This window comes from Cynocephalus volans, chromosome 4, assembly GCF_027409185.1.
Source record: "Cynocephalus volans isolate mCynVol1 chromosome 4, mCynVol1.pri, whole genome shotgun sequence".
NCBI lineage: Eukaryota > Metazoa > Chordata > Mammalia > Dermoptera > Cynocephalidae > Cynocephalus > Cynocephalus volans.
In genome coordinates this window covers 165559263-165583766 of record NC_084463.1, presented here as the reverse complement: position 1 = coordinate 165583766, position 24504 = coordinate 165559263, and the positions used below count along the sequence as shown (strand labels likewise).

The following is a 24504-nucleotide window of genomic DNA, read 5'->3' as shown; positions in this document are numbered from 1 at the left end:
TCATAATGGGATTAGTGTCCTTACAAGAAGAGAGAGGGAGACCAGAACTCTCTTTCTCTCCCCACCGAGTGAGGACGCAGCAAGAAGGCAGCTGTCTGCAAGCCAGGAAGAGAGCCCTCCCCAGAACCCAACCACACTGGCACTTGATCTTGGACTTCAAGCCTCCAGTACTGTGAGATGTAAATTCCTGTTGTTTAAGTCCCCCAGACCGTGGTATGTTGTGGCAGCCTCAGCTGACTAAGACAGAATTGTTTCTCAATTTTTTTAAATGGTGGATCAATCTCTGCTGGAAGAAAACACAAAGGCCTGGAAATAAGAGTAAGTTTGACGGGGTAAAGGTGGGCAGCAAATGAGAGGCTTCCAAGGAGCTGGTCGTGTTGTCATGTTGGTGGCAGTGGTCCATGAGTGTCATTTTATCAATATCTATAAACTAGATGTCTGCACTAATTATAAAAAAGTAGTTGGGGTGGATGATTATTTGTTCGTTCAGTGTTACTTTGTTTGCAGAACTGTCCCACTCAATGGGATGCCACGCTTCTCACCATAGGGAGGACCCCGTGACCCAAACTAGACTAATCAGAGCCTCCAAAATGGGAAGGTTGGGGGGAGACACAAAAGCACAGGAAAGGATTGGAACAGGGCCCTTTGATCATAAAGCCCTGAAGAGATGAACCCTGAAGTCCTCGAAGATGGCTGCTTCTGTCCTCACCAGTGTGGGGCCATGTGCTGCTTCCTCCAGTTCTGAGCTACCTGCATCCCTCCTTCACCCATGCAGCAACAGATGCTTTCCATGGCTTGCACCCAAAGAAGCCCAAGTGGCACCCCACTGGCACCCAAAGTAGAGTGCCCCCAGAGATCCTTACAGGGGTCTCAGTTTATTTTCAGGCTGCAGTGGGGTAAAAGGAAGAGAGACTTCCATTCATACTCAGGAGTGTTACCTATGGGCCAGCAGCTAGTCTTGTGCTGCCGTGTGATCCCTGAGGCTGTGAACTCACTGAAGGATTCCAGGGACAGCTGGCTGCTGCCTTGGACTACAGGGACAGGAGTGCTCAGACAACGGGGGGATGGTGGCATCTGTCAGCTTTGACACTTAGAGGAAAGGAGCATTAGGCTTACATCTTACAATGTTTGCCTGAATACATGGACTGAAACTCAGGGCCTTTCTGTAATTGCTACTCACTGAACCTGCACTAGGAGCCGAGGTGGGCAAGGCCAGGTGGAGGAGTTAGCCCTCCGATGCTGACCGTGGTCATGGCCATTGCAAGACGAGCTGGCAGACGTGGTCGTCACAGCTTCATGGTGGGTCTGCCACTCCGAGATCCTTGGCTGTGGTTGATCAAGAGTCACTCCTTTGAGGCTGGACCTCATTTGTACAATAAAGAATCATTCTTGTCTGGTAAAGAGAAACTGGCTCAGCCAATTTGAGACCAGAGTTTTTGGATGAATGGGAACCTGGGTCTAAGTGGGAAAAGGCCTTGGAGTGACACCGCATGTGTATTCTGTGGTTCTTCCTCTAGCTTTCCCCAAAAGGACTTGTGGCCATTCATCGGGGTAACTGGTGCTGGGGAAAGGGAAATGCCAAAATCTTTTCAGGAGGTATTTATTGGACTGCTGGTTCTTTAGGACCCAGCGAGCCCCTGGAGTCCATTTGTCAGAGCTGGGGGCTAATGAGAGAGAAGCGACAGCTATGTGAGTCTGACCTGCATCAAGAGGTTGATTCATGTCCCCGGTTGCTAAGTGTATTCCATGTAGACTAGAGTCTGACAGCTTTAAAAGGCTGCAGTGCTGGCAGCTGCTCTCTGTGCTTCTGAATGCTTCCTGAGGACAAGAAGAAGAAAGACACAAGGAAATCTGCCAAGGAAGACAAACGCCCGCTGAGCAATCTCAGAGCAAGGTCAAAAGGAAGACGTGGTCCAAAGGTAAAGTCCACAACTAGCTCAACAACCTAGTCTTGTCTGACAAGGCCACACGTGACAACCTCTGTAAGGCAGCTCCCAACTAGGAGCCCAGAACCCCGGCTGTGGTCTGGGAGAGACTGAAGATCTGTGGTTCCCTGGCCAGGAGCCTCCGAGCAAGGGACTCACCAAACTGGCTTCACAGCACAGAGCTCAAGTAATTTATAGCAGGAGCAGCAAGGGTGGAGATGGCCCAGCTGCTGGTAAGATGCATGGACAGAGCCAACCTGCTGTACATTTTGAAAAGTAAAACTTTCTTAAATCAAATGAAAAAACAGTAGTCTAATAAAATGAGCTCTTCTTCCAGGACGCAGTGTAAACCACACTTCCCTTACTTACCTGGACTAGGTGAGGTCCCCTCTAATAACCATTTATAACATACATTTCCTGGATAGCATTAATTACAACTGACAAGCCATTAAATGCTTTATAACTTTAAAAAAAATTCTGTTACAATATCTGGCTCCCCAGGTAGACCAGCAGACCCTTGAGGGAAGAAACTTGTCCAAGTGTTTCTCACTGTCTCCCTGACCTAGGGCGGTGCCTGATCCTAAGAGGCACTTGATATTATTTGCTGAACGAATACTAACTACTCTCAATAAAGAATTAAATGTCTCTGACCTAATCCACCTTGAGCTGACTCTACAAGACCATTTTCAGAGGAGAATCATACAGCTTCAGTTCCCAATGATTTTCTGGGCAGTAGAGCCCACCAAATTCTAACGGCCAGGAACAAGGGAGCCAAATTGCTATAAACTGGCCAGGACTGTCTTGGTTGCAAGTGACAGAAACCCAAATCAGACCCATTCGGGCATAAAATGATTTTGAAGGCTCACTGGACTGAATAGCTCAGGGCAGGCTGACATTTGTGCTCAAATGACATTGCAAAAAATCCATTCCTAATATCTTGTGTGTCCTGCCTGAAGCTGGTTTCCTCCCCCGGGAAGCTCAGGTCACGTGATGGCCAAGCAGCACAGTGGCCACTCCAGGCTCATCTCAAGTTCTTCCAACTCTTGAATCCAACAGAAGAAAGTATCCTTCCCACCAGCTCTTGCCAGGTGTATTAGTCCATTTCTGTTGCTTATAAGAGAAATACCTAAAACTGGATCATTTATAAGAAAACAAAATTTATTGCTTACAGTTTCAGAGGCTGGGAAGTCCAATGTCCAGGGTACACACCTGGTGAGAACCTTCTTTGGTGGTGACTTCAGTGATGCAGGGTGTCACATTGTGAGAAGGCAGATGAAGCGAGAGAGAGAGATTCTCACATGCTGTCCTTTTAAAACCAAAAGAACCACATCCATAACCACCATTCAACCATCAATACATTAATCCATTTCCCAGGGCCTGGTCCTCACAATCTAAACACCTCTTCAAGGCCCTACCTCTCAATTATTGTAATAGGATTTCCCACCCTCAGCAGTAACAATGGGTATTAAGCTTAAATGAGTTTGGGAGGACATCAGTCCACAGCACCAGTGTTCCCAAAAGGGATCTAAGCTGTGCCACATACCCACCTCTTGACCAATGGTCAGGAGTAGTGGTAACAAACTACCACAAACTTAGTGACTTAAAACAATGTAACTTTATTCTCTTACAGTTTTGGAGTTCAGAAGTCTGAAATGGATTTTGCTGGGCCAAAGTTAAAGTACTGGCAGGATTGCACTCCCTCTTGGGGTTTCAGGGGCGAATCCATTTCACTTTTTCCCCTGTTTCTAGAGGCCTCTTGCACTTCGTGGCTTGTGGCCCCTTCCTCCATTTACAAAGACAGCGCCGTAACATCTTCCAATCTCTCTTCCACTCTGAAGCTTCTGCCTTCCTCTTATGAGGACACATGTGATTACATTGGAGCCACCTGGATAGTTCAGAGGACTCTCCTCACCTCAGGATCCATTACTTAATCACATCTGCAAAGTCCCTTTTGCCATGTAGGGCCACATATTCACAGGTTCTGAGTATTAGAATATGACATAAGGACAGGGGCCATTATTCAGCATAGTAGCCAATGTGTGGAATAATCTCATTGGCTGACATGGGTCATGTGACCATCTCTGAAGCCAGAGACCTTAGAGACGATCTCATCCAAAACCCAACAACGGAGCAGGATTACGATGGAAAGAGAGAAACAAAGGCTCTAGGAGGCTGGTGGGTCAACTTACAAAATCCCCAAGTAGGTTAAATGGCCTCCACCTCTGCTAATCATGTCACAATGGCATCGTGCAGAAGCACTGACATGGAAGGACACCAGCGGGGCTCCACCCTTGACCTCTCTGTACCTGTTTGTCATCAGTTCCTTCACTGGTATTGGTTATACACCCATCATAGTACTTGAAATCTGGAGGCAATTTAGTCTTTCCCTTCCTTTCACACGTCGGTGATGAGAGCAAACATTTTCTTTCATTAATAGCTGAATATTCTCTTCCAATTTCCTTTATGTTTTCCTTAGATTTTCATGCTGTACATTGATACTGAATGTTTACATTCACAAGTAAGTCCCAGATCCACAAGGATTTGGAGTCAAGTAGAAAAGCGCCCCTTGGTTGGACATGCCATGCTGGGTTCAGCAGCCCTGCTTTCCATTACAGCAACAGGGCAAGCTCAGAGACTCAGCCCACTGGAGGAAAATGCCCTCCCTGCTCTGAACCAGTTTTTATTCCACTCAAGACACCCCAGATGAGAATGTTCTGGCTCAGAAAGAGCAGTGCAATTATTCATGGCCTAATTTCCCTCCTTCTGCTAAAGAAGTGGAAATGGGAGCCAATATCAGATGATTTAAAACAAAACAAAGAAAAAACCACATTTTTCTTACTGGACCTAATTTTCCTAAACTCCAATGCTATTGTACTAAAGAAAAAATGAAAACATCTTGACCAACCCCAGAAGAAATTTATTTGCATGTCCCAAATGCACCAAACTTGGTAGAAAGAGCATGTCATCTGTATTCCTGCTCCCAGAGCTGCCATTTGCTGATTACTTGAGGAAAACCCCTTGCATGCCAAGATGATCTATCATTAGCACCACCCTCACCATCACCACCTGTGGAGCATACTAACATTTATAAAGCAACTGTATTTCACAGGGCCTAGTTTCCAAAGCCCTGTTGTTTCAGGTTTAACCTAACCTTTTAAAATTACATATAGAAATGTTAACCTTGCAAAAGACAGGAAACTTTCCCCAGGCTAAAGTCTCTGATATGGATATAGAATTGTAACACAGCAAAGTTGTTAACCTACTGATTGATATGTTAAGAAAGTTGCTTTATTGTTATGTAAAAATATTGAGGAAACTGCTGTAGGAAAACACAGTATTTGTTAAGAACAAGCTTTTGTTGATGGGTTGACTTAACCTTTTGCAAATTGCATTATGGAATGTCACTTTGTTATTTCACTGATGTTACCAGCTTCTATTGTTAAACTATACTTAGCCATAACTCCACCTATGTTCCTTTTCTGTAACTTTCTGGTTTGGAGAATAAATACTGGGAGAGAACCCCAGTTCAGGGTTAATTTCCCAAAGGAAGAATGCCTCTCTCTTGAGGGTTCTGGGAAGTTAATCCCTTTGGGGTGCCTCACTGCTCAGAAGACATGGGCTTTGAGTAATCCTTTATGCATCTCTGTCACCCCGTGAGAGACAAAACAACCACCACCATCATCACCACGACCATCATCACCATCATCACCATCACCATCATCACCACCATCATCACCATCATCATCACCATCACCACCACCATCATCACCATCACCACCATCGCCATCATCACCATCATCACCATCACCACCACCACCATCACCACCACCACCACCATCATCACCATCATCACCATCGCCATCGCCATAACCACCATCACCACCACCACCACCCTCGTCACCATCATCACCATCACCATCACCATCACCATCATCACCATCACCACCACCACCACCACCACCATCATCACCATCATCACCACCATCACCATCATCACCACCATCATCACCATGACCATCATCACCATCATCATCACCATCATCACCATCATCATCACCACCACCATCATCACCATCATCACCATCATCATCACCACCACCATCATCACCATCATCACCATCACCATGACTATCATCACCATCACCACCATCACCATCATCACCATCACCATCACCATCACCACCACCACCAGCATCGCCATCATCACCACCATCACCACCACCATCATCACCATCATCACCACCATCATCACTATGACCATCATCACCACCACCATCATCACCATCATCACCACCATCATCATCATCATCACCATCACCATCATCACCATCATCACCATCACCATGACTATCATCACCATCACCACCACCACCACCATCACCATCACCATCACCATCACCATCACCACCACCACCACCACCACCACCACCACCACCGCCATCATCACCATCATCACCACCATCACCACCACCATCATCACCATCATCACCATCACCATCATCACCACCATCATCACCATGACCATCATCACCATCATCACCACCACCATCATCACCATCATCATCACCACCACCATCATCATCATCATCACCATCACCATCATCACCATCATCACCATCACCATGACTATCATCACCATCACCACCATCACCATCATCACCACCACCACCATCATCACCATCAGCACCACCACCACCACCATCACTGTCATCACCATCACCACCATCACCATCATCACCATCACCATCATCACCATTGTCACCATCACCACCATTACCATCACCATCATCACCATTGTCACCATCACCACCATCACCATCATCACCATCACTACCATCACCGTCATCACCGTCATCACCACCATCACCATCATCACCCTCATCATCATCCTCATGATCTTCCTCCTCCTCTTCCTCCTCCTCATCATCATACATACTATGCCGCTCTCACCTCAGTGAGAAACAGTTCAGGAAATGCATACTATGGCTTCCTGTGCTGTACCATGCCCCATAAATCTAAGACTTTATTCCAGCATACCCTGGCCCCTCGTGCCCTGTGATGTAGAAAAGTGAGGATGCAGCCCAGGCCCTTCCTTCACGAGCAACAACACAGCTGAAGATCATGATCAGCACATAAACAGGACACCTACAAAAATTGCACCCCAGGAGGTTACAAAGTTCCCCAAATGAGAGGCCAAGATTCAAAAACCCTCGAACAAACATCAGCTGAGCTTCCCATGATGGAGCCAGGGTGCTGAGAGGGAGACACAGACCCTGCTCTGGAGAAGCTTGTGGCCTGTCAAGAAGAGAGAGGCCTATGGAAGTGACAGTAGCTCAGTGTGAAAAGGGCCTTGAAGTGGCAGTGGTCAATTGACCTAAGTTTCTGAATAGCAAGTTGTCAAAGTGTTTAAGGAGCCTTCAAAAATTTTCGTTCTTCCAACTAGTCATTCTAGGGAGGTAAATGAAAAGGAGCTAACCCAAAATGCAGGACAAAGATGAATAAGGACATTCGTCACAGGTTACTTACAATAACCTGAAAGATGGGACCTACGTGGTGTACAGTAGGGGATGATTAAAGGATTCATAGTAGGAGGAGGTGGCAGAACACGATGCGATAATATAAAATGTTTCCGTGTAATGCTTAACCATGTGTTAAGGAATGTTTGTAACGTTCGATAAAGAAGTCTGACACGGATGCGTATGCAGCGCATCATACGTGAGAGTGATCTGTGTGCACCATGAATATACGAAGAGGCTGCACTTTGGCTCCCCCTAAAATTGTACTGTGCACAGCTGTTCGCAGAGGCACTAAATAATGACCCTGTGTCGTATGTGACAAGAGGGTGGACCCCAAATACTGACGAAGGCTATCTGTGAATAGTAGGGTTTGGGAAGGTTTTGTATTTCCTCACCGTTTTCTCCATTTTCTGCAGTGAACATGTAGTTTTTCTCTATCCCCCAAAAAGAAAATCACATTTAAAATGAGGAAAACATTTGTCATGGTAAGGATTTCTCCATTTCAAATGTGATTTCCTTTTAATTTAATTAAAATGCAATATTCAAGAGAGAAAATGGATTCATTCATTTTTAAGGGTAATTGATTTTTTAAAAATCTATACGTAAAATAGGTTGAAAATAGAAACACCAAAATGTCGCAGGAGCAACTGTGGGCAGTAGGACTATGAGTGGTTATGATTTTCTTCCTCATATTTCCTTATGTTTTCCAACTTGTACAAATACGGAAAAAGTCCTCTAGAAGCAGACCAGAGGGAGAGAGTAGTTTTGACCGAGGCAGGGGGCCAGAGAAGCCCTCAGAAGAGGTGGCATCAGAGCTGGGCATGAGGGGGGCCAGCGTGACCACCCACGTGCAGACCACGGGGACACCAGCTCCCCCTGGGGTCTCCTGCTGGCACCTGCCCAAAGCCCGTCACTCAGAGCATGGGAAGGGGCTACTTCAGACAAGCCCCATGAAGCAAGTCCCAGAGCTTGCCCGAGACAGGCAGAGGCCACAGCCTCGGCCCGGGAGCCCGCCCATGGCCTCCCTTCTCCAGAGCAGCCACGTGCTCCATTCTGGCCACTGCCCACAGCACCGAGGAAGTGGCGGCCACCCCGGGCCTGGCCCTGCGCTCTGGAGAGGAGCCACCCACCCTGCCCTGCACCTGCGAGCTTCAGGAGCTTGGAGCCCAAGGGTAACGCCTGGCATGGTGACTGCCCGAGGACGTGTTCCATGCAGGTGGCACAGCTAACCGTGTGGTCTCTCCCCACAGCCTCTCCCGGGTCCCACACAGCATGATGGATGGTGTGCCCCTCATCTGTGACTACGGCTCAGGCTTCAGCAAGGTGGGGTTTGCAGGAATGGAAGCCCCCCGAGGCGTGTTCCCAACTGTTCTCGGGAAGCTTCGGCATGATGTGAGTGACGTGGGGGTGTCCCCCTGGTTGCTGCCCAGCCCAGAGGTGGTCGCCGACCTGGGCAGCCCATGCCCTCTCTCACAGGTGTGGCCAAGGCCAGTCCTCAGGGTAAGGTTGGCCAATGTGATCATACGTCAGAATCACAGGGGCGCTTGGCCTGGTGACACTCAGACAGCCAGGCCCACCCAGAGTTCTCGCTTCAGCAGGTCTTGGGGGTGGGGTGGGCAAGGACTTGCATTTCTAAGCACATCTCAGGCACAGGCAGGCCAGTCTCAGTCACTTGGTAAAGGGGGCTGCGTGAAAAATAACGTTGCTGCCGTGTGCTTACCTCTGCTCGTCCCACTTTCACGAGTGGGGAGGCTACCGGCAAGTGGTTCTCCACTGTACGGATGAACAGGAGTCCACCACTACCCAGTGTCACCTGACGCTCAGCCTCTATGGCAGGAAGGTGGGGGGTGTGGGGACTGGGACATGTGCCCTGCCCAAGAGGCAGGCTCCACTCTGAAAGTGGACCCAAAGTTGCCAGAGCTTCCTGTTTTTCAAGAGATTTCAAAATTCAGATTTTCTTTTTGTGGTAAAATATACACATAACGTAAATTTGCCATTCAGCGATTTTTAAGCACATGGCTCAGTGGCATTCAGCACATTCACACTGCTGGGCGGCCGTCACCACTCTCCATCCCAGAACATCCTCGTCTTCCCAAACTGAGACTCTGTCCCCATTAAGCACTGGCTCCCCGTCCCCTTCCCTGGCCCCTGGCACCCACCACTCTACTTTATTTTTCTCTGAGTTTGACTACTCTAGCTACCCAATATAAGTGGGATCGTACAACACTCGTCCTTTTGTGACTGGTTTATTTCACTGAGCGTAACGTCCTCAAGGTTCATCCATGTTGTAGCATGTGCCAGTACGTCAGTCCTCTTTAAGGCTGAATGATACTCCGCCATGTGGCAAGGCCTCATTTTGTTCACACTTTCGTCTGTCTGTGGACACTTGGGTTGTTCCTACCTCTCGGGTGTTGTGAATAATGCTGCTACAAACCTGGGTGTGCAAATCTCTCTTTGAGACTCTGCTTTAATTCTTTTGGGTGTGCACCCAGAGGTGGGATGGCTGGATGGTATGGTAATTCTATGTTTAAGAAATTCATATTTCTGTGTCAAGATGTTAAGTATTAACTCACTTTTCCACAAGCCCTGTGCAGACCACACAACACACATCTGCAGGCTACGTGTCTGGCTCCTCCTCTGTGTGTTACCCTGGGGGACAGTGGGTAGGGGCTCGATCCAGGTCTACCACTGAGACCTTTGTAGGAGCCCCGCGCCCCCCGCCACTTCCTGAGGCTCCTGATGTCCCACGAGTGCTTCCAGCAGAAGCAGCCAGGAGGCCCTTTGCTCCCATGCACATAATAACCATCATTGGATGAGGTGACATGATACACCACCACGGAGGTTCTGTGCTGCCCCTTCTCCCTGAAGGGCAACCAGCAGCTCCCAGAGGTGACCTGTGCCCACACAGTGAGCAAGTGGTAGAGGCTGGATCTGCAGGGGGGTGGGCCGAGTTCAAAGCCCATGCCCTGGATCATGGAGTTCCTCTTCACAAAGTTCCATCACCTGTGGTGGGGAGCAGCATAGTGACACAGAGGATCCCAAATGCCACAGGATCACGTGGTCATCACTTCTGGGCTTTGCAGCGCTTGGAGCAAATTATTGGCAATGTGTCTCATTATCCAGGTTAAGTTGTCCTCTGTACCTGTGGCTTCCATGCCTGCGACAGAAGGTGAAAATCCCTGTTTCCCTCTCCAAATGGGTCAACTGCACAGGTGTCTCTGGGAGCCAGCCCAAAGTAGGCTTTGTTCCTCGCTGTCCAGTGGCAGGATTATAGCTGGGACAGCCCTAGCAAACTGCAGGCGCTTGTCCCCCAGCTAGTTGGTCAGCTGTTTCCTGGAAATTGTATAGCTCCATGGTTAGGAGCTGGGGCTACAGGCCAGGGAGACAGAGGTTCAGATACCAGCCCTGCCGCCTAGCACGCACATGACTTTGGGGGAATCTCCCCTTTACAGCTCAGGGGTCTCTTTTGCACAGTGAGATTAATGAAAGTACGTATCTCCTAGATGGCTGGAAGGTTAAATGAGATGGTGAATGTGTGCTTAGCATGATTCTTGGCCACAGGGAGTGTTTAGCAACAGTGAAGCTGCCGGAGATGATGATGACAATGACGAATGTATTAGTTTCCTGTGGCTGCTGTGACAAGGATCACAAACTGAGTGGTTCATAACAGCGGAAATATGTTCTTTCCCAGTTCTGGAGGCCAGAAGTCTAGGATCAAGGTGCTGGCAGGGCCACACTCCCTCTGAAGGCTCTGGGGAGGGTCCTTTCTGCCCCTTCCAGCTCCTGGGGGCTCCAGTCCTTCCTTGGCCTGTGGCCACATCACTCTGATTTCTGTCTCTGTCACGTGGCCTCCTTGCTTTTCCCTTCCCTGTCTCAAATCTCCCTCTGCCTCTCTTATAAGGACATGTCATTATGTCATTGGGTTTAGGGCCCACTTGGTAATCCAAGATGACCTCGTCTTGAGATTCTTAACTTGATCTATCTGCAAAGACCCTTGTTCCAGACAAGGCCACACTCTGAGATTCCAGGTGGACGCAGATTTTGGGGGCCATCACTCAACCCACAATGACAGTGAGGAATTCCATCTCAGCGCTCAGTCCCTCCTGCAGGGCTTGTCCTTCCCTGGAGCATGAACTGTCATAGAGGGTGTTGAGGGAGCATTTGCACCTAGGACCAGGCTCTCTCCTCACCTCGAGTCCACCCAGCTGGTCTGGAGGCAGGACCTGCACAGGGTACAGCCGGCCCAGAGCTGTTCTCCAAAAGGATGTCCATGCTTCCATTAGGAGCAGAGACTAAGGCAGGGACTGAGGCATGCTCAGAGGTGGAGACGAAGCACTCCAAGTCATCTAGGGCATGGGCCACCTGTGCCGCTGTAAGAACCCAGGTGTCCTCTGGGGTGGGCAGTGAGCAGCAGCTGCAGTGGAACAGTGGAACGGGCTTTCCGGAGTATCCTGCTGTATTGAGTCCACACTGTGGGGGTGTCAGCCATTGGGACCCACGGCTTCAAGGCCCCACCTGAGGCCACTGTGTAGGTGAGGAAGGAAGCCGAGCTACGGAGAAGGCAGGACCCTGTCAGCAGGGACAGCTCATGAAGCTGGTGCTCAAATGTGGGCCTCTGATGTCACCCCAGTGCCTTCTCCTCGAGGTCAGGGGTCTGCAAACTCTGTAAAAGAGCAGTGTGTGCTCATCTTCAGTTCTGCGGGCCACACGGTCTCTGTCGCCACCACTCAACACTGCTGCTGCAGCAGGAAAGCAGCCAGAGACATGGCAAGAATCGTCCAGCTTCTCCAGAGAAAAGAACCAGAGGATGTGTGTCCACAGACAGAGATTTATTTTTAAGGACTGGCTCGTGCGATTGTGGAGGCTGCAAGCCCCAAATCTGCAGAGCAGGCCGGCAGGCTGGAGGCCCAGTGGGGAGCGGAGGCTGCAGCTCGAGTCTGAAGGCCGTGGGGGCTGACCCACCTCCTCCTGGGGGCCTCGGTCTTGGCTCTTTCTATCTTTGATGGGTTGGACGAGGCGCCCCCATGATGGAGGGTCTGCTGCACTCAGAGTCTGCCCATGTAAATGTTAATCACAGCTGAAAATAAAAGCCTTCATGGCAACATCTAGACAGGTGTTTGACCAAGTAACCAGGCACCATGGCCAGGCCAGGCTGACCCATGACATCGGCCATCGCGGTATGTAAACAAGCCAGCATGGCTGTATTCCAGTAAAACTTTATTTCTGAAACATTCAAGTTTGAATTCATTTAACTTTAAGGTGTAACAAACTATGATTCATTTGATTATTTCCCAACCAATTAAAAAATGTAAAAACTATTCTTAGCTCGTGAGCCACACAAAATCAGGTGACAGGCCAGATTTGGCTCCTGGGCTGCAGTTTGCCGACCCCTGCTGTGCAAAGCTAGGATTCACAGAGCCCTGAACCAGCTCCTTATCTTTGAAAAGTCCCACTGAAAAGGACGTGGCCTACGGACCCTACAGATCTCTTATTCTCTTGCTTTGTGTGAGTCGGCTAGGGCCGCCATAACAAAGGACTGCAGACCGGGCGGCTTAAACAGACGTTTATTCTCTCGCATTCTGGAGTCTGGAAGTCAGAAATCAGGGTGTCAGCAGGGTTGGTGTCTCCTGAGGACTCTCTCCTTGGCTTGTAGATGGTGTCTTCTCCCTGCGTCCTCACATGGTCATCTCTGTGTGTGCCTGTGTCCTGATCTCTTCTCATAAGGACACTGGTCCTATTGGATTAGGGCCCACCCTAATGACATCATTTTAACTTAATTACCTCTTTAAAGACCTTACCTCCACATACATTTAGAGGTACTGGGGGCTAGGGCTTCCACCTATGACTCTGGGGACACTCTTCAGTCAGTGACGTGCTCCAAGCACTGATAAAAGGCCTGCTCCCTTTAGGAGAGACGTGCTGTTTGTGTCGTCCTGTTGGGACACCTGCACATGCCAGGGCCCTGCCTTTGGAAGCCAGCCACTCCCCCACGCTGGGGCTCCTCTTTGTCTCCCCTTGCCCCTGGTCACCTAGAGCCAGATGGGCCCACCCTGTGGGTGCTCCCCAAACCTGGAGGAGGGCTGAGCGCTGGGGTGGCAGGCGCGGGGATGGGTCCCAGCACACGTGGAGAGCCAGTTTGCTGTGCTCCCAGTTTCTGTTGAAATCGAGCCATCGAGCTTCCCAGAAGAGCCACCCAGAACTTCGGAAATAAAGGCTTGCTGCCAGTGGTGGCTGCTGCAGTCCCGGGCAGGCTCCAGAGCCCAGGAGCAGCAGGAATGCCAGAGATAAGGAAAGACGCAGAGAGCCCGGCGTGGTCTCCTCGAGGAGCCCAGCTGAGTGGGGGACGAGGGTCTTTGCTCAGGGGTGTGTTGATCCCCTCCAAGCCCCCAGCCTCACAGCACGTGGACAGGCCACGCCGTCAGAAGGGAGGCGATTGTTCTCTGTCGTCCCCCCTCTCCCCCTGACCGTGTCTCCCAGAAGCAGGAGCGCAGCCCAGGGCCCGAGGTGCCACCCTCAGCCCTCTCTGTGCCCCGGCGGCTCAACGCCGAGGCGCTTTGTCCTCCTGTTACCGTCTTCCTGAAAGCGAAGTCTCTTTCCCTGATTCCTACCAACCCAGAGAGGGCAGGACGCGTTGACTCCCCACCACCCCCAGCCACTGCTCATGGTCGTATCCAGTACTGTGGAGAGGGGGACTGAAGATGCCTTGCGGCAGGGGCAGCAGGGGCTTCTCTGCCCCGTGTTGTCACTGTGCTGGAGTGTTAGCGTCCCACGGCTGCCGTGAGAAAGAACTGCAATCGGGGGCTTAAAACAACACGCATTGACTCTCTCAGAGTTCAGGAGGCCAAGAATCTGGAATCATGGCGTGGCAGGGCCACGCTCCCTCTGGAGGCTCCCAGGGAGGGTCCTTCCTGCCCCTTCCAGCGCTGGTGGCATTGGTGCTGCTTGGCTGGTGGGCGCATCACTCCAGTCTCTGCCTCTGCCGTCACATGGCCGTCCTCTCTTTTCCCTCTCTGTCGCACATCTCCCTCTGCCTTTCTCTTAGGAGGACACTGCCATTAGGTTTAGGGCCCATCTTAAATCCAGAATGGTGTCATCTCAAGATCTTTAACTGAATCTGCAAAGACCCTTTTTCCAGGGAAGTTCACATTCACAGGTCCAGTCAGTTTCTGTTTCTAAAGGGTCTGCACACTGGGGGTGCCCTGCACACACGCACACCTCTCTCCAGATCCAAGCTCCACAGCCCTTCCGCACATGCAGGGCCCTTCTGCTCTCGCCAAGTTGGGGTGTCACAGGCCTGGGGACACTGGGCTCCCTTGGACTCCCCCACCCATGCTCCATCTAGCACTTGCATCCAACAGCCGGGACAGCAGTGAGAGCCCTCGTGAGTGGACTGGTGGGAACAGAGAGGCAGGAGCAGGGCCCTGCCCAGTCCCTGTCCATTCCCAGCAGAGCAGCCACTCCGACCTGCAGGCGTCAGGCAGCAGGACACCACGCTGAGCCCTGTCAATCTCGTTATTTCAAACAGTGACTTCAATCCAGTCACTGCACCCTCACAACCGTCCTTGTCCCCACCTGCATGCACTGGGATTTGAGTCAGATGAAAAATGGCAGCGGCGGTGGCAGCATGGACAATACTCGCATCATCATGTCCTTCAATTTATGTGATGCATTCCCATCAGCGGTCTCATCTGACTTGATCCCCCAGCGGTGCTGCGGCGAGACATGAGGAAGACTGTCGTGCTTCCCTTTTGTCAGAGGAGGAGATGGAGGCTCAGGAAAGGCCAGCAATGAGCCTGAGGTCTCCCAGCTAGTGGCTCCAACCCAGCTCCACCCTCTCCTGCTGAAAAGACAAACTCCTAAGATATAAAAGCTCGGTGCAAGCAAGCTGCGGCAGCCTTGAGAATGGGCCTTGCTCTGAAACCTGCTGCTCTATCGCACCCATACACCACGGGACCATGGCAGCATTTCATCATCGCACCACTGCAGCATTGCACCATCGTAGCATGGACACATGGCACCACTACATCACCGCACCACAGCGTCACTGCCCCACGGTGCCACTATGTCACGGCATCACGGCACCACTACCTCAGTGTACTATGACAACATCACATCTTTACACCACAGCACCATTGCATTGTTGCACCTCAGCACCGTTGCACCATGGCACCACTACACTGCTGCAGCGGGGCACCACTTCACCACTTACCCCTGCACTGTGGCATACTGCCTCTTTGCATATGGCACTATGGCCCTAGGCCATGTTTCCTACAGGCTTCTCCCAGCCAACTACCGAGTGTGGCAGGGACACCAAGGCAGACCCATTCCTGGGAGACCTGGTATGCCCCTGGCGAGCAAGGCAGCTAAAGAACTCCCCGCAGCCTCGCCAAGTCTTCCCTACTCTGCACAGTGGTCTAGGACACCCACCCAGCCTGTTTGCCTCTCTCCTGCACCCAGACTCAGACGTGGGCAACAGCCCAAGATCTCTCCTCGCCTGTCTGCCTCTTTCCTCATGTTCCCTCTGCCGGGCATATTCCTTAATAAAATCCTCACAGCATTAATCCCATCTTGGTGTGTGTTTCTCGGTGGACTCTGATTAACTCACGGGACAACTGGTAAATCCCTCTGATTGAAATGAATCATTTAATCTGCCATGAAGGTAGCTGGGCTCATCCTCCTAGACAACAGGAATTGGATGACACTGCAGACTTGTCCTGGTCAACCCTCCCCACTCCTGTCCTTCCTCAGTGGTCCCTCGTCCTTGCCTCGGTTTCTCATCCACAAAGTGGCAAGATGAGTGTCTTAGCAGTGATGGCTCAGGAGCATCTCACCTTGTGGGCCATTTCGAAAGAGCTCACAGGGTCCAAGGAGGGCAGGGGACAGATGCCGGCACAGTGTCTTGGGCCACCCCCGACAGCCTGCCACGGCCTCGCAGAGGCTGATCATTTCGCACAATGCACGAAGGCCCAGTGCAGTGGGGTCCAGCCCCCAGCCGCTCCTGCGGCCGACCTGTGCTGGCCTGTGCTTTTCAGAATGTGCTGGTGGGAATGGAGGAGGAGGACTGGTTCATTGGAGACGAGGCTCAGAGCAGACGGGGGAAGCTCATCCTGCAACACCCTGTCTCTCGGGCAGCCATCAGCAGCTGGGACAGCATGGAGAAGGTAAGCCGCGGCTCTCGCCAGCGAGGGGCCTGGTCATGGCTGCGGCTCCTGCCTGGGGGGGCCCTGGTCACAGCCACTGGGGAGGGGCCTGGTCACAGCCACTGGGGAGGGGCCTGGTCACAGCCACTGGGGAGGGGCCTGGTCACAGCTGCAGCTTCTGTTGGGAGGGACCTGGTCACAGCCACTGGGGAGGGGCCTGGTCACAGCCACTGGGGAGGGGCCTGGTCACGGCTGTGTCTACCACCAGAGAGGGACCTGGTTACAGCCACTGGGGAGGGGCCTGGTCACAGCCACTGGGGAGGGGCCTGGTCACGGCTGTGTCTACCACCAGAGAGGGACCTGGTCACAGCCACTGGGGAGGGGCCTGGTCACGGCTGCGGCTCCTGCTTGGGGGGGCCCTGGTCACAGCCACTGGGGAGGGGCCTGGTCACGGCTGTGTCTACCACCAGAGAGGGCCCTGGTCACAGCCACTGGGGAGGGGCCTGGTCACAGCCACTGGGGAGGGGCCTGGTCACGGCTGTGGCTACCACCAGAGAGGGCCCTGGTCACAGCCACTGGGGAGGGGCCTGGTCACAGCCACTGGGGAGGGGCCTGGTCACGGCTGTGGCTACCACCAGAGAGGGCCCTGGTCACAGCCACTGGGGAGGGACCTGGTCACAGCCACTGGGGAGGGGCCTGGTCACGGCTGTGTCTACCACCAGAGAGGGACCTGGTCACAGCCACTGGGGAGGGGCCTGGTCACGGCTGCGGCTCCTGCTTGGGGGGGCCCTGGTCACAGCCACTGGGGAGGGGCCTGGTCACGGCTGTGTCTACCACCAGAGAGGGCCCTGGTCACAGCCACTGGGGAGGGGCCTGGTCACAGCCACTGGGGAGGGGCCTGGTCACGGCTGTGGCTACCACCAGAGAGGGCCCTGGTCACAGCCACTGGGGAGGGGCCTGGTCACAGCCACTGGGGAGGGGCCTGGTCACGGCTGTGTCTACCACCAGAGAGGGCCCTGGTCACAGCCACTGGGGAGGGGCCTGGTCACAGCCACTGGGGAGGGGCCTAGTTACGGCTGTGGCTACCACCAGAGAGGGCCCTGGTCACAGCCACTGGGGACGGGCCTGGTCACAGCCACTGGGGAGGGACCTGGTCACGGCTGTGTCTACCACCAGAGAGGGCCCTGGTCACAGCCACTGGGGAGGGGCCTGGTCACGGCTGTGTCTACCACCAGAGAGGGTCCTGGTCACAGCCACTGGGGAGGGACCTGGTCACAGCCACTGGGGAGGGGCCTGGCCACAGCTGTGTCTACCACCAGAGAGGGACCTGGTCACAGCCACTGGGGAGGGACCTGGTCACAGCCACTGGGGAGGGACCTGGTCACAGCTGCGGCTTCTGTTGGGAGGGGCCTGGTTACAGCTGTGGCTTCTGTTGGGAAGGGCCTGGTTACAGCTGTGGCTTCTGTTGGGGGGACCTGGTCACAGCTGCGGCTTCTGTTGGGAAGGGCCTGGTTACAGCTGTGGCTTCTGTTGGGGGGACCTGGTCATAGGACCTCCCTACTGAGGCCAGTGGTGCTCCTGCTGCCTGGTCACCTCGGGAGGGACCTACTGCCAGGCATGAAGGGCTCTCTCGGCATCTGCCAGCTCCCCGTCCCTCTACACATCACATCACTGTACCAGCCACTAGGTTCTGAGAGTCGGGAGACCCAAGTGTTGATCCTGCCTTCCCTGCTTACTACCGATGTCATTTGGGACAGGTCAGGTGGCCTCTCTGGGCTTTGGTTTCCTTGTCTGTGAGACGGCAGGGTACACTTGTTCTTACCACATGCACCACCGTGAGGGATAAAGGGGACGATGGATGAAAAGTCCTTAGTGCCCAGCGGTAGGAAGTAATGAATATGGCGAATTTGACCTTCTCTCCTAGTAACTGAGGGCTTGGACCAGGGCCCCAGGGGTGTCTGAACAGGCTGAACGCCGCCTTGGAAGACGTATTAGTTATTGTATGAGTGTCCTGGGACTGTTGTGACACAGTACCACAGACTGTGTACTTGAACAGCTTGAACAGCAGGCATGTACTGTCTCGCAGACCTGGAGGCTGGAGGTCCAAGATCTGGGGGTCAGGAGGGTGGGTTCCTCCTGGGACCGTGGGTGAGAATCACTTCCAGGTCTTTCCCCTCTCTGCCGGGGGCTGGATGTAAGTTGTTGCCGTTCCTTGACTTGCGGATGCATCGCCCCGATCTCTGTCTTCATCCCCATGTGGCGGTCTCCCTGTGTGCGAGTCTGTGTCCAAATCTCCCCTTTTCGTAAAGACACCAGTCATTGGAGTTGGGTCCCACCCTACTCCCATGTGACCTCATCTTAACTAATTACATTTGCAACAACGCTATTTCCACATAAGGTCACGTTCTGATCTAGATGGGGGCTAGGACTTCAACAAGTAGATTTTGGGGGACGCCATTCAACCCGTGCAATGATCTAAGGCCACATAGCAAATCAGCCCCAACTTAGAGGCTGAAAATGACAGTGGTTGCCCGTTACCTGGTGCAGATCCCGTGGGTCAGGAACTTGGGGGTGGCTGCTTCACTATGTGGTTCTGGCTCAGGGTCTCTCGCAGTTGCTGCCAGGAGCTGGTTGGGGCTGTATCATCTGCAGGCATGACTGAGACTGGCAGGACCGTTTCCCAGGTGGCACCTCCTGTGGCCGGCAGGTGGTTCCTCTCCACATGACTCTCTCCGCAGATATTTGCCCAAATGTCCTCACAGTGTGCTGTCTGCTTCCCCCAAAGCAAACCATCTAAGAGGCCGAGGTGGTGGCTGCAATACTCTGTGACATGGCCTCAGAAGTCACACACTGTCTCTTTTGCCACATTCTGCTGGTTACATGAGCCACTGCCAATTCCATGTGGAACAGGTCTATACACATGAACTCAAAGAGGGGAAGGTCTTGGGGGCTCCGTTGGAGGTTGGCTGTAGGAACACCATTCACAGATACTTTTCACATCTGCACGGCGAAGTGTCGCCCTGGCTCTGGCTGCAGCTGTCAGAGGGTGGCAGGGATGGCCCCTCAGCGTACAGGGCCCTCCTCAGCTGGGCTGGTGCTGCCCCCTCAGCCCCACCGTCTCTGGGTCCAGAGTCGTCCAGCACTGCCTGGTTGAGCCCTCCAGGTCTGGGTTCCTGTGTGTCTTCAGCCCGTTCTTCCTGGTTCCAGCTCCTGGGTCTGGCTCCTGGGTCCGAGCCCTCAGCGGAGGGCCAGCGTCATTGCAGTGATGCTCCTCTCTGCCCCGCCTGCCACCCCGTCCCTCTGCTTCCCCATCCTGCCTGCTGGTGGCTTCTCCCACACTCACATCTGGCTGTGTCCCCACCTGCCTCCCAGGTGGCATGCTGTCTCCTGCTCCCCCGAGGCCCGCCCCCCTGCACCACACCCCGGAAGCTCATCCCACCTCCCCCCTTCAGTTCTTCGTGGAGACTTCCCTCCCAGGGGCAGGTGGGAACCTTGTATGTAACAATTAACTGTGGTTTATTAGCCACCTACTGTGTGCCAAGCCCTCCACTAGGTGTGAGGGGCTGAACCGGATCCACCCAAATTAATATGCTGAAGCTCTAACCCCCCGCACCTCAGAGTGAGACCACATTTGGAGACAGGGTTTGTAAAGAGATAATTAAGTTAAAATGAGGTCAGTAGGGTGGCCCCTAATCCCATAGGACTAGTGTCCTTATAAGAAGAGACGATCAAGACACAGACATGCACAGAGGGACGACCATGTGAGGACACAGGGAGAAGATGCCATCTACAAGCCAAAGAGAGTGGTTAAAGCCACCTGGTTTGGGGTGCTTTGTCACAGCAGCCACCAGAAACGAAAACCCTGGGTTTTTACCAATGTGGTATGGTTTAATCCTGCCGTTCCCTCTGAGGTCAGGAAGTGCTTCCACCGTGACAGTGAGGAGAAAGGCTCATGAAGGTCAGGCCACCTGTCGAAGCCGCACCTGGCACAGGCAGAGTGGCCATCAGGGCCGGCTGCACACTGGGCCCTTTCCCCATGCAGCACCCACCCTGCCTGGGTCACAGGCCCACCTGTGGTCTCGGTCTGTCCCCCTGTCTGACCATGAGCTCCTCTAGACAAGCACCCATCCATGTGGCCCCCACCAGCTAACTCCAGGCCTGGTGCACACAGGAAGGGACATCTGGTCCACAGTCCTGCTCTTTCTGCCCACTGAGGCCTTGGCTCAGGACACGTCACTGGGGGTGGGCAGTGGCACGTGCTGTTCAAAGCACTGCTTTGTCAGACAAACACACACATCAATCAATAACATGACACAATGTAACAGCATAGCATAGCACAGCATAACACAACACAACATACATAACTTACACAACACAGCACAACATATATAACATACACAACACAACACAACATACATGACACACAATAACATACATAACACAGCACAACACAACTCGCTGCCGGGCCGTGTGTCCGGGTTGCACACCGTCTGCAGAAGGCGGGCTGCGGCTCCAGGATGCAGCTTCCCCCGCTGCCCTCTCTCCCCCCAGATCTGGCATCACTCCTTCTACCAGGTGCTCCGTGTCGCCCCAGAACAGCACCCCATGATGGTGACAGAGCCACCTTTGAACGCAACATCCAGCAAAGAGAAAGCAACACAGGTACTGGCCAGGTGGGGGCAAGGGGGGCCAGGGGCAATCTCAGGGCCTCAGCTTCTCTCTGCTCAGCAAGATGAAGACACAGGGCAAGACCTGTGATGTTCATCACAAGCATGATGTCCTCATGGGGGGCTCACTGAGGGCAAAGGCACTGGGCGGGCATTTCCTGTGTATTATCTCCTTTAGACCCCGCAGCCATCCCCTGGAGCAGCATGCCTCTTTTCCCCTTTACACAGCTGAGGCCACCAGAGCAGCAGGGAGCTTCAGCAATGTGGCTCTGGTCACACGGCAGCCCCTGGGAGACCATCCCGACCCTGGTGGTCTGCCTCCACACTCTGTCCTCAGCCCCAGTTCTATGGTCTGTCCTACTTGGAGGTCTAGTTCTCGTGTAAAGGCTCATGGGTCCCTTCTCTGAGCGTCGCCCTCATCCTGCCTGCCAAGAACCAGCTGGGGGTTTGTGGGGGTTGGATCACCCTGGATTGACCTGGAGGGTGGGGCCCTCATGGGCCCAGACTGGCAAAGCAAGGAGAGCCCCAGTGCAGCCTGCAGTGTCCTCCCTAGGCCTGGAGCGGGAGGCAGGTGGAGAGGGAGCTGCAGGGCCCCTGCGGGCTACTGGCGTTCCCATCACATCATTATGCTTCTAATGAGGACATCGGTGAGCTCATGAAGCCAGCAGCAACATTCAGCCACCTGGCCCAGAGTCCCTGGAGCCCAGCGGTGTCTCCTGCAGTGTGTAGTGACCCAGAAGGCAGGCCTGGGGTTGAGGTGCCACCTGCACATGGCCAAGGCCCACACTGCAGCCCAGAAACAGCAGCACCATCCATCACGGTGCAGGTGGGAGCTGCGTCTCCTGGAAAACCAAGCCCTAAGTGGGCCAGCAGACCCTCCTGTGCACGTGGACAGTTGGAGCTTAGAAGTGGGCCACAGCTGGGCTCCCCGAGCATGCGGCACAGCAGGCACCTGCTCTGAGAATGCCATGTGCCCACGAGGGCCGCAGGGAGTTGGAAGAGAAGAGAGGGCACAGCTGTCTCACTCCAGGGGACACACTGCTCCCCAACTCTGCCAGTCAGGATTCTCCAGAGAAGTGGCCCAGTCAGTGTGCGTAGACAGAGAGAGATTTTCTGTAAGGAACTGGTTCACGTGGCTTTGGAGGCTGCCAAGTCCCAGGCTCTGTGGTCAGCAAGCTGGAGACCTTGGAGGGCATGGGTCTGGTCTGAAGGTTGACAGGCTCTGGGTCCCTCAGGAGCCAACATCTCAGACAAGTCCGAAGGCAGGAAAACTGACGTCCTAGCTCTATGGGCAGGAGGGGTGCCCCATAAGCAGTCTTTTTGCCTTATTCAGGTCTCACTGGATTGGATGTGGCCCACCCACATTAGAGAGGGCAACCTGTTCTACTCAGTCCACTGATTTAAATGCCAGTCTCATCCATAACCACCGGATAGTGTTTGACCAAGTGTCTGGGCACCCCATGGCCCATCAAATTGACACATGAAATTAACCATCGCATAGACGATGGGGTTAGCACACAGCTTCCCCACCTCCCCACACCCTCTGCCTGCCTTCTGCTTGGCTCTCCCCAAATTCACCCCCTAATCAGGGGGTATCAGGGTTCCAGCAGGGAACCAAAGGTACACTCACCTGAGGTCATTTTGATAAGAGCTTAATACAAAGATTATACACAAAGATTTAGAAAAAGCATCAAGAAAAGGTGCAGGGTACTGGGGCTTAACCAGGGGACATGCTACCACCCCTAAACCTTAAAAAGCAATGGGTGGTTACCTGCTCCCACAGGGAGGGCTCCCACCCAGAAGCTGTGGCCTTCAGAAGAGGGACTCAGGAGGGAGTGGGGACGCCAGCACCCCACCTCCTGGATCTCCTGCTGGTGCCTCCTTGGGCAGAACCCAATGGGCCACCCAGCAAAAGGGGGCCCAGGACACAGCCCAGGGCAGAGCACAGCAAGAAAGGGGGAGGGCTCTGCAGGTAGAAGGAGACAGCCGACCCCACTGCCCAGACAGGAGGAAATGTCATCTTGCTGCAGGAAAAGGGACTCCCTTGCCCCTGTGGGCTCTGCCCTGACCTCTCCATGTGGCTCCCCACCCCAGTTGGCTCCTTCCCTGCCAAAGGCCCTCTGTCCACTGCCCAGCCTCCAGGGCTCCTCCAGGGGGTGGGAACAGACCACAAAGTGCAGGGATGACCTCCTGGAGTGAGTCCACGTCTTCACACGTGCTCGGGTGTGATGCTCTGGAACAGAAGCCACTGCTGGGAGCATCCCAGAGACAGGGAAGGGCTGGCCTGGTGTGAAGACCCCTGAGCTCCGGCCCTGGCTAGGCCAGCACATGTGATCTTGGGGAGATCACTGTTTTTTGCGATGCTTTGGTTTCCTCATCAGAAGGATGATGAAGGTGTGTCCCTGGAGTCATGGTGAGGTCAAAATGAATTAATGCCCATGAAGCACATGCAGCAGGGCCTGGCACCCGTCGAGCACTCAGCAAATCCTGCCACTCACGGCTCCCTGGCCTCAGTTTTGTCATCTGTAAAATGGGAGTTTGACTGCAGGAACCCCGAGACCCTTCTGAACTCCAACTCTGTGGCCCTATGGGGAGGGTCTCTGGCTCCATCACGAAAGCTGCCCTCCCACCTGGAGTTCGTGCCCTTTCTCCTCCACCGGGATCCAAATTCCAGGAGCTACGATAGCGGCCCAGACTCAAGGGTGCTGCCAGACGCTGGCAGCCAGGCCCCCTCATTGTCCCCAGCAGTGGTCTGTGCTTCCGGGGCTGGCCTCCCACCTGCCACCCTTGCACGCCTGCCACCTGTAGCTACACATCTGTGTGGTTCCGGTTGGGGAGCTTGTGAATGCAGCTGCCATGAGTAAGCACGAACGGGGGGGTCACCACGGCAGGGAAGACCAGGCGTGTGTCACCATTCACTGCTTCTGCCCTGATATATAGTCGGCACCCAGTAAACACTCCTGAACAAGCCACGTCTGCACACAGGGTCTGGCCTGTAGTTAACACACAGGCACCGTTGGCTGTAGTTGTTTCCATTTTGAAATGAGTGAATCGTCACAAGTCAAAATGTTGGAACTTCTGTCTCCCCATGACCCGAGAGCGAAAGCCAGGATTCACTCAGTGGCGGGAGCGACGGCTTCTCGGCAGTGTGTGGGAACCAGCCTGGTTCACGTCGGGAGAGAACACAGGCTTGCGAGACCATGTCATGCCCTGATCAATCAGAGGCTCGCTGCAGTCCTCGGACGTAGCCGGGAAA

General features: G+C 53.4%; 1 protein-coding gene and 1 pseudogene across 1 annotated transcript in view; both read left to right on the top strand.

The window, feature by feature from the left end:
- Positions 1-1811: 1811 nt before the first annotated feature.
- Positions 1812-8617, top strand: LOC134376713 (small ribosomal subunit protein eS25-like; annotated as a pseudogene).
- A 99-nt stretch (positions 8618-8716) lies between these two features.
- The window catches only part of LOC134374848 (uncharacterized), a 32399-nt gene continuing 16611 nt past the window's right edge, over positions 8717-24504 (top strand). Inside the window, exons 1-3 of the mRNA XM_063092894.1 lie at positions 8717-8833; positions 16474-16602; positions 21133-21243. Coding sequence (XP_062948964.1) covers positions 8717-8833; positions 16474-16602; positions 21133-21243 — 357 coding nt within the window. The remainder of the gene's footprint in view (positions 8834-16473; positions 16603-21132; positions 21244-24504) is intronic.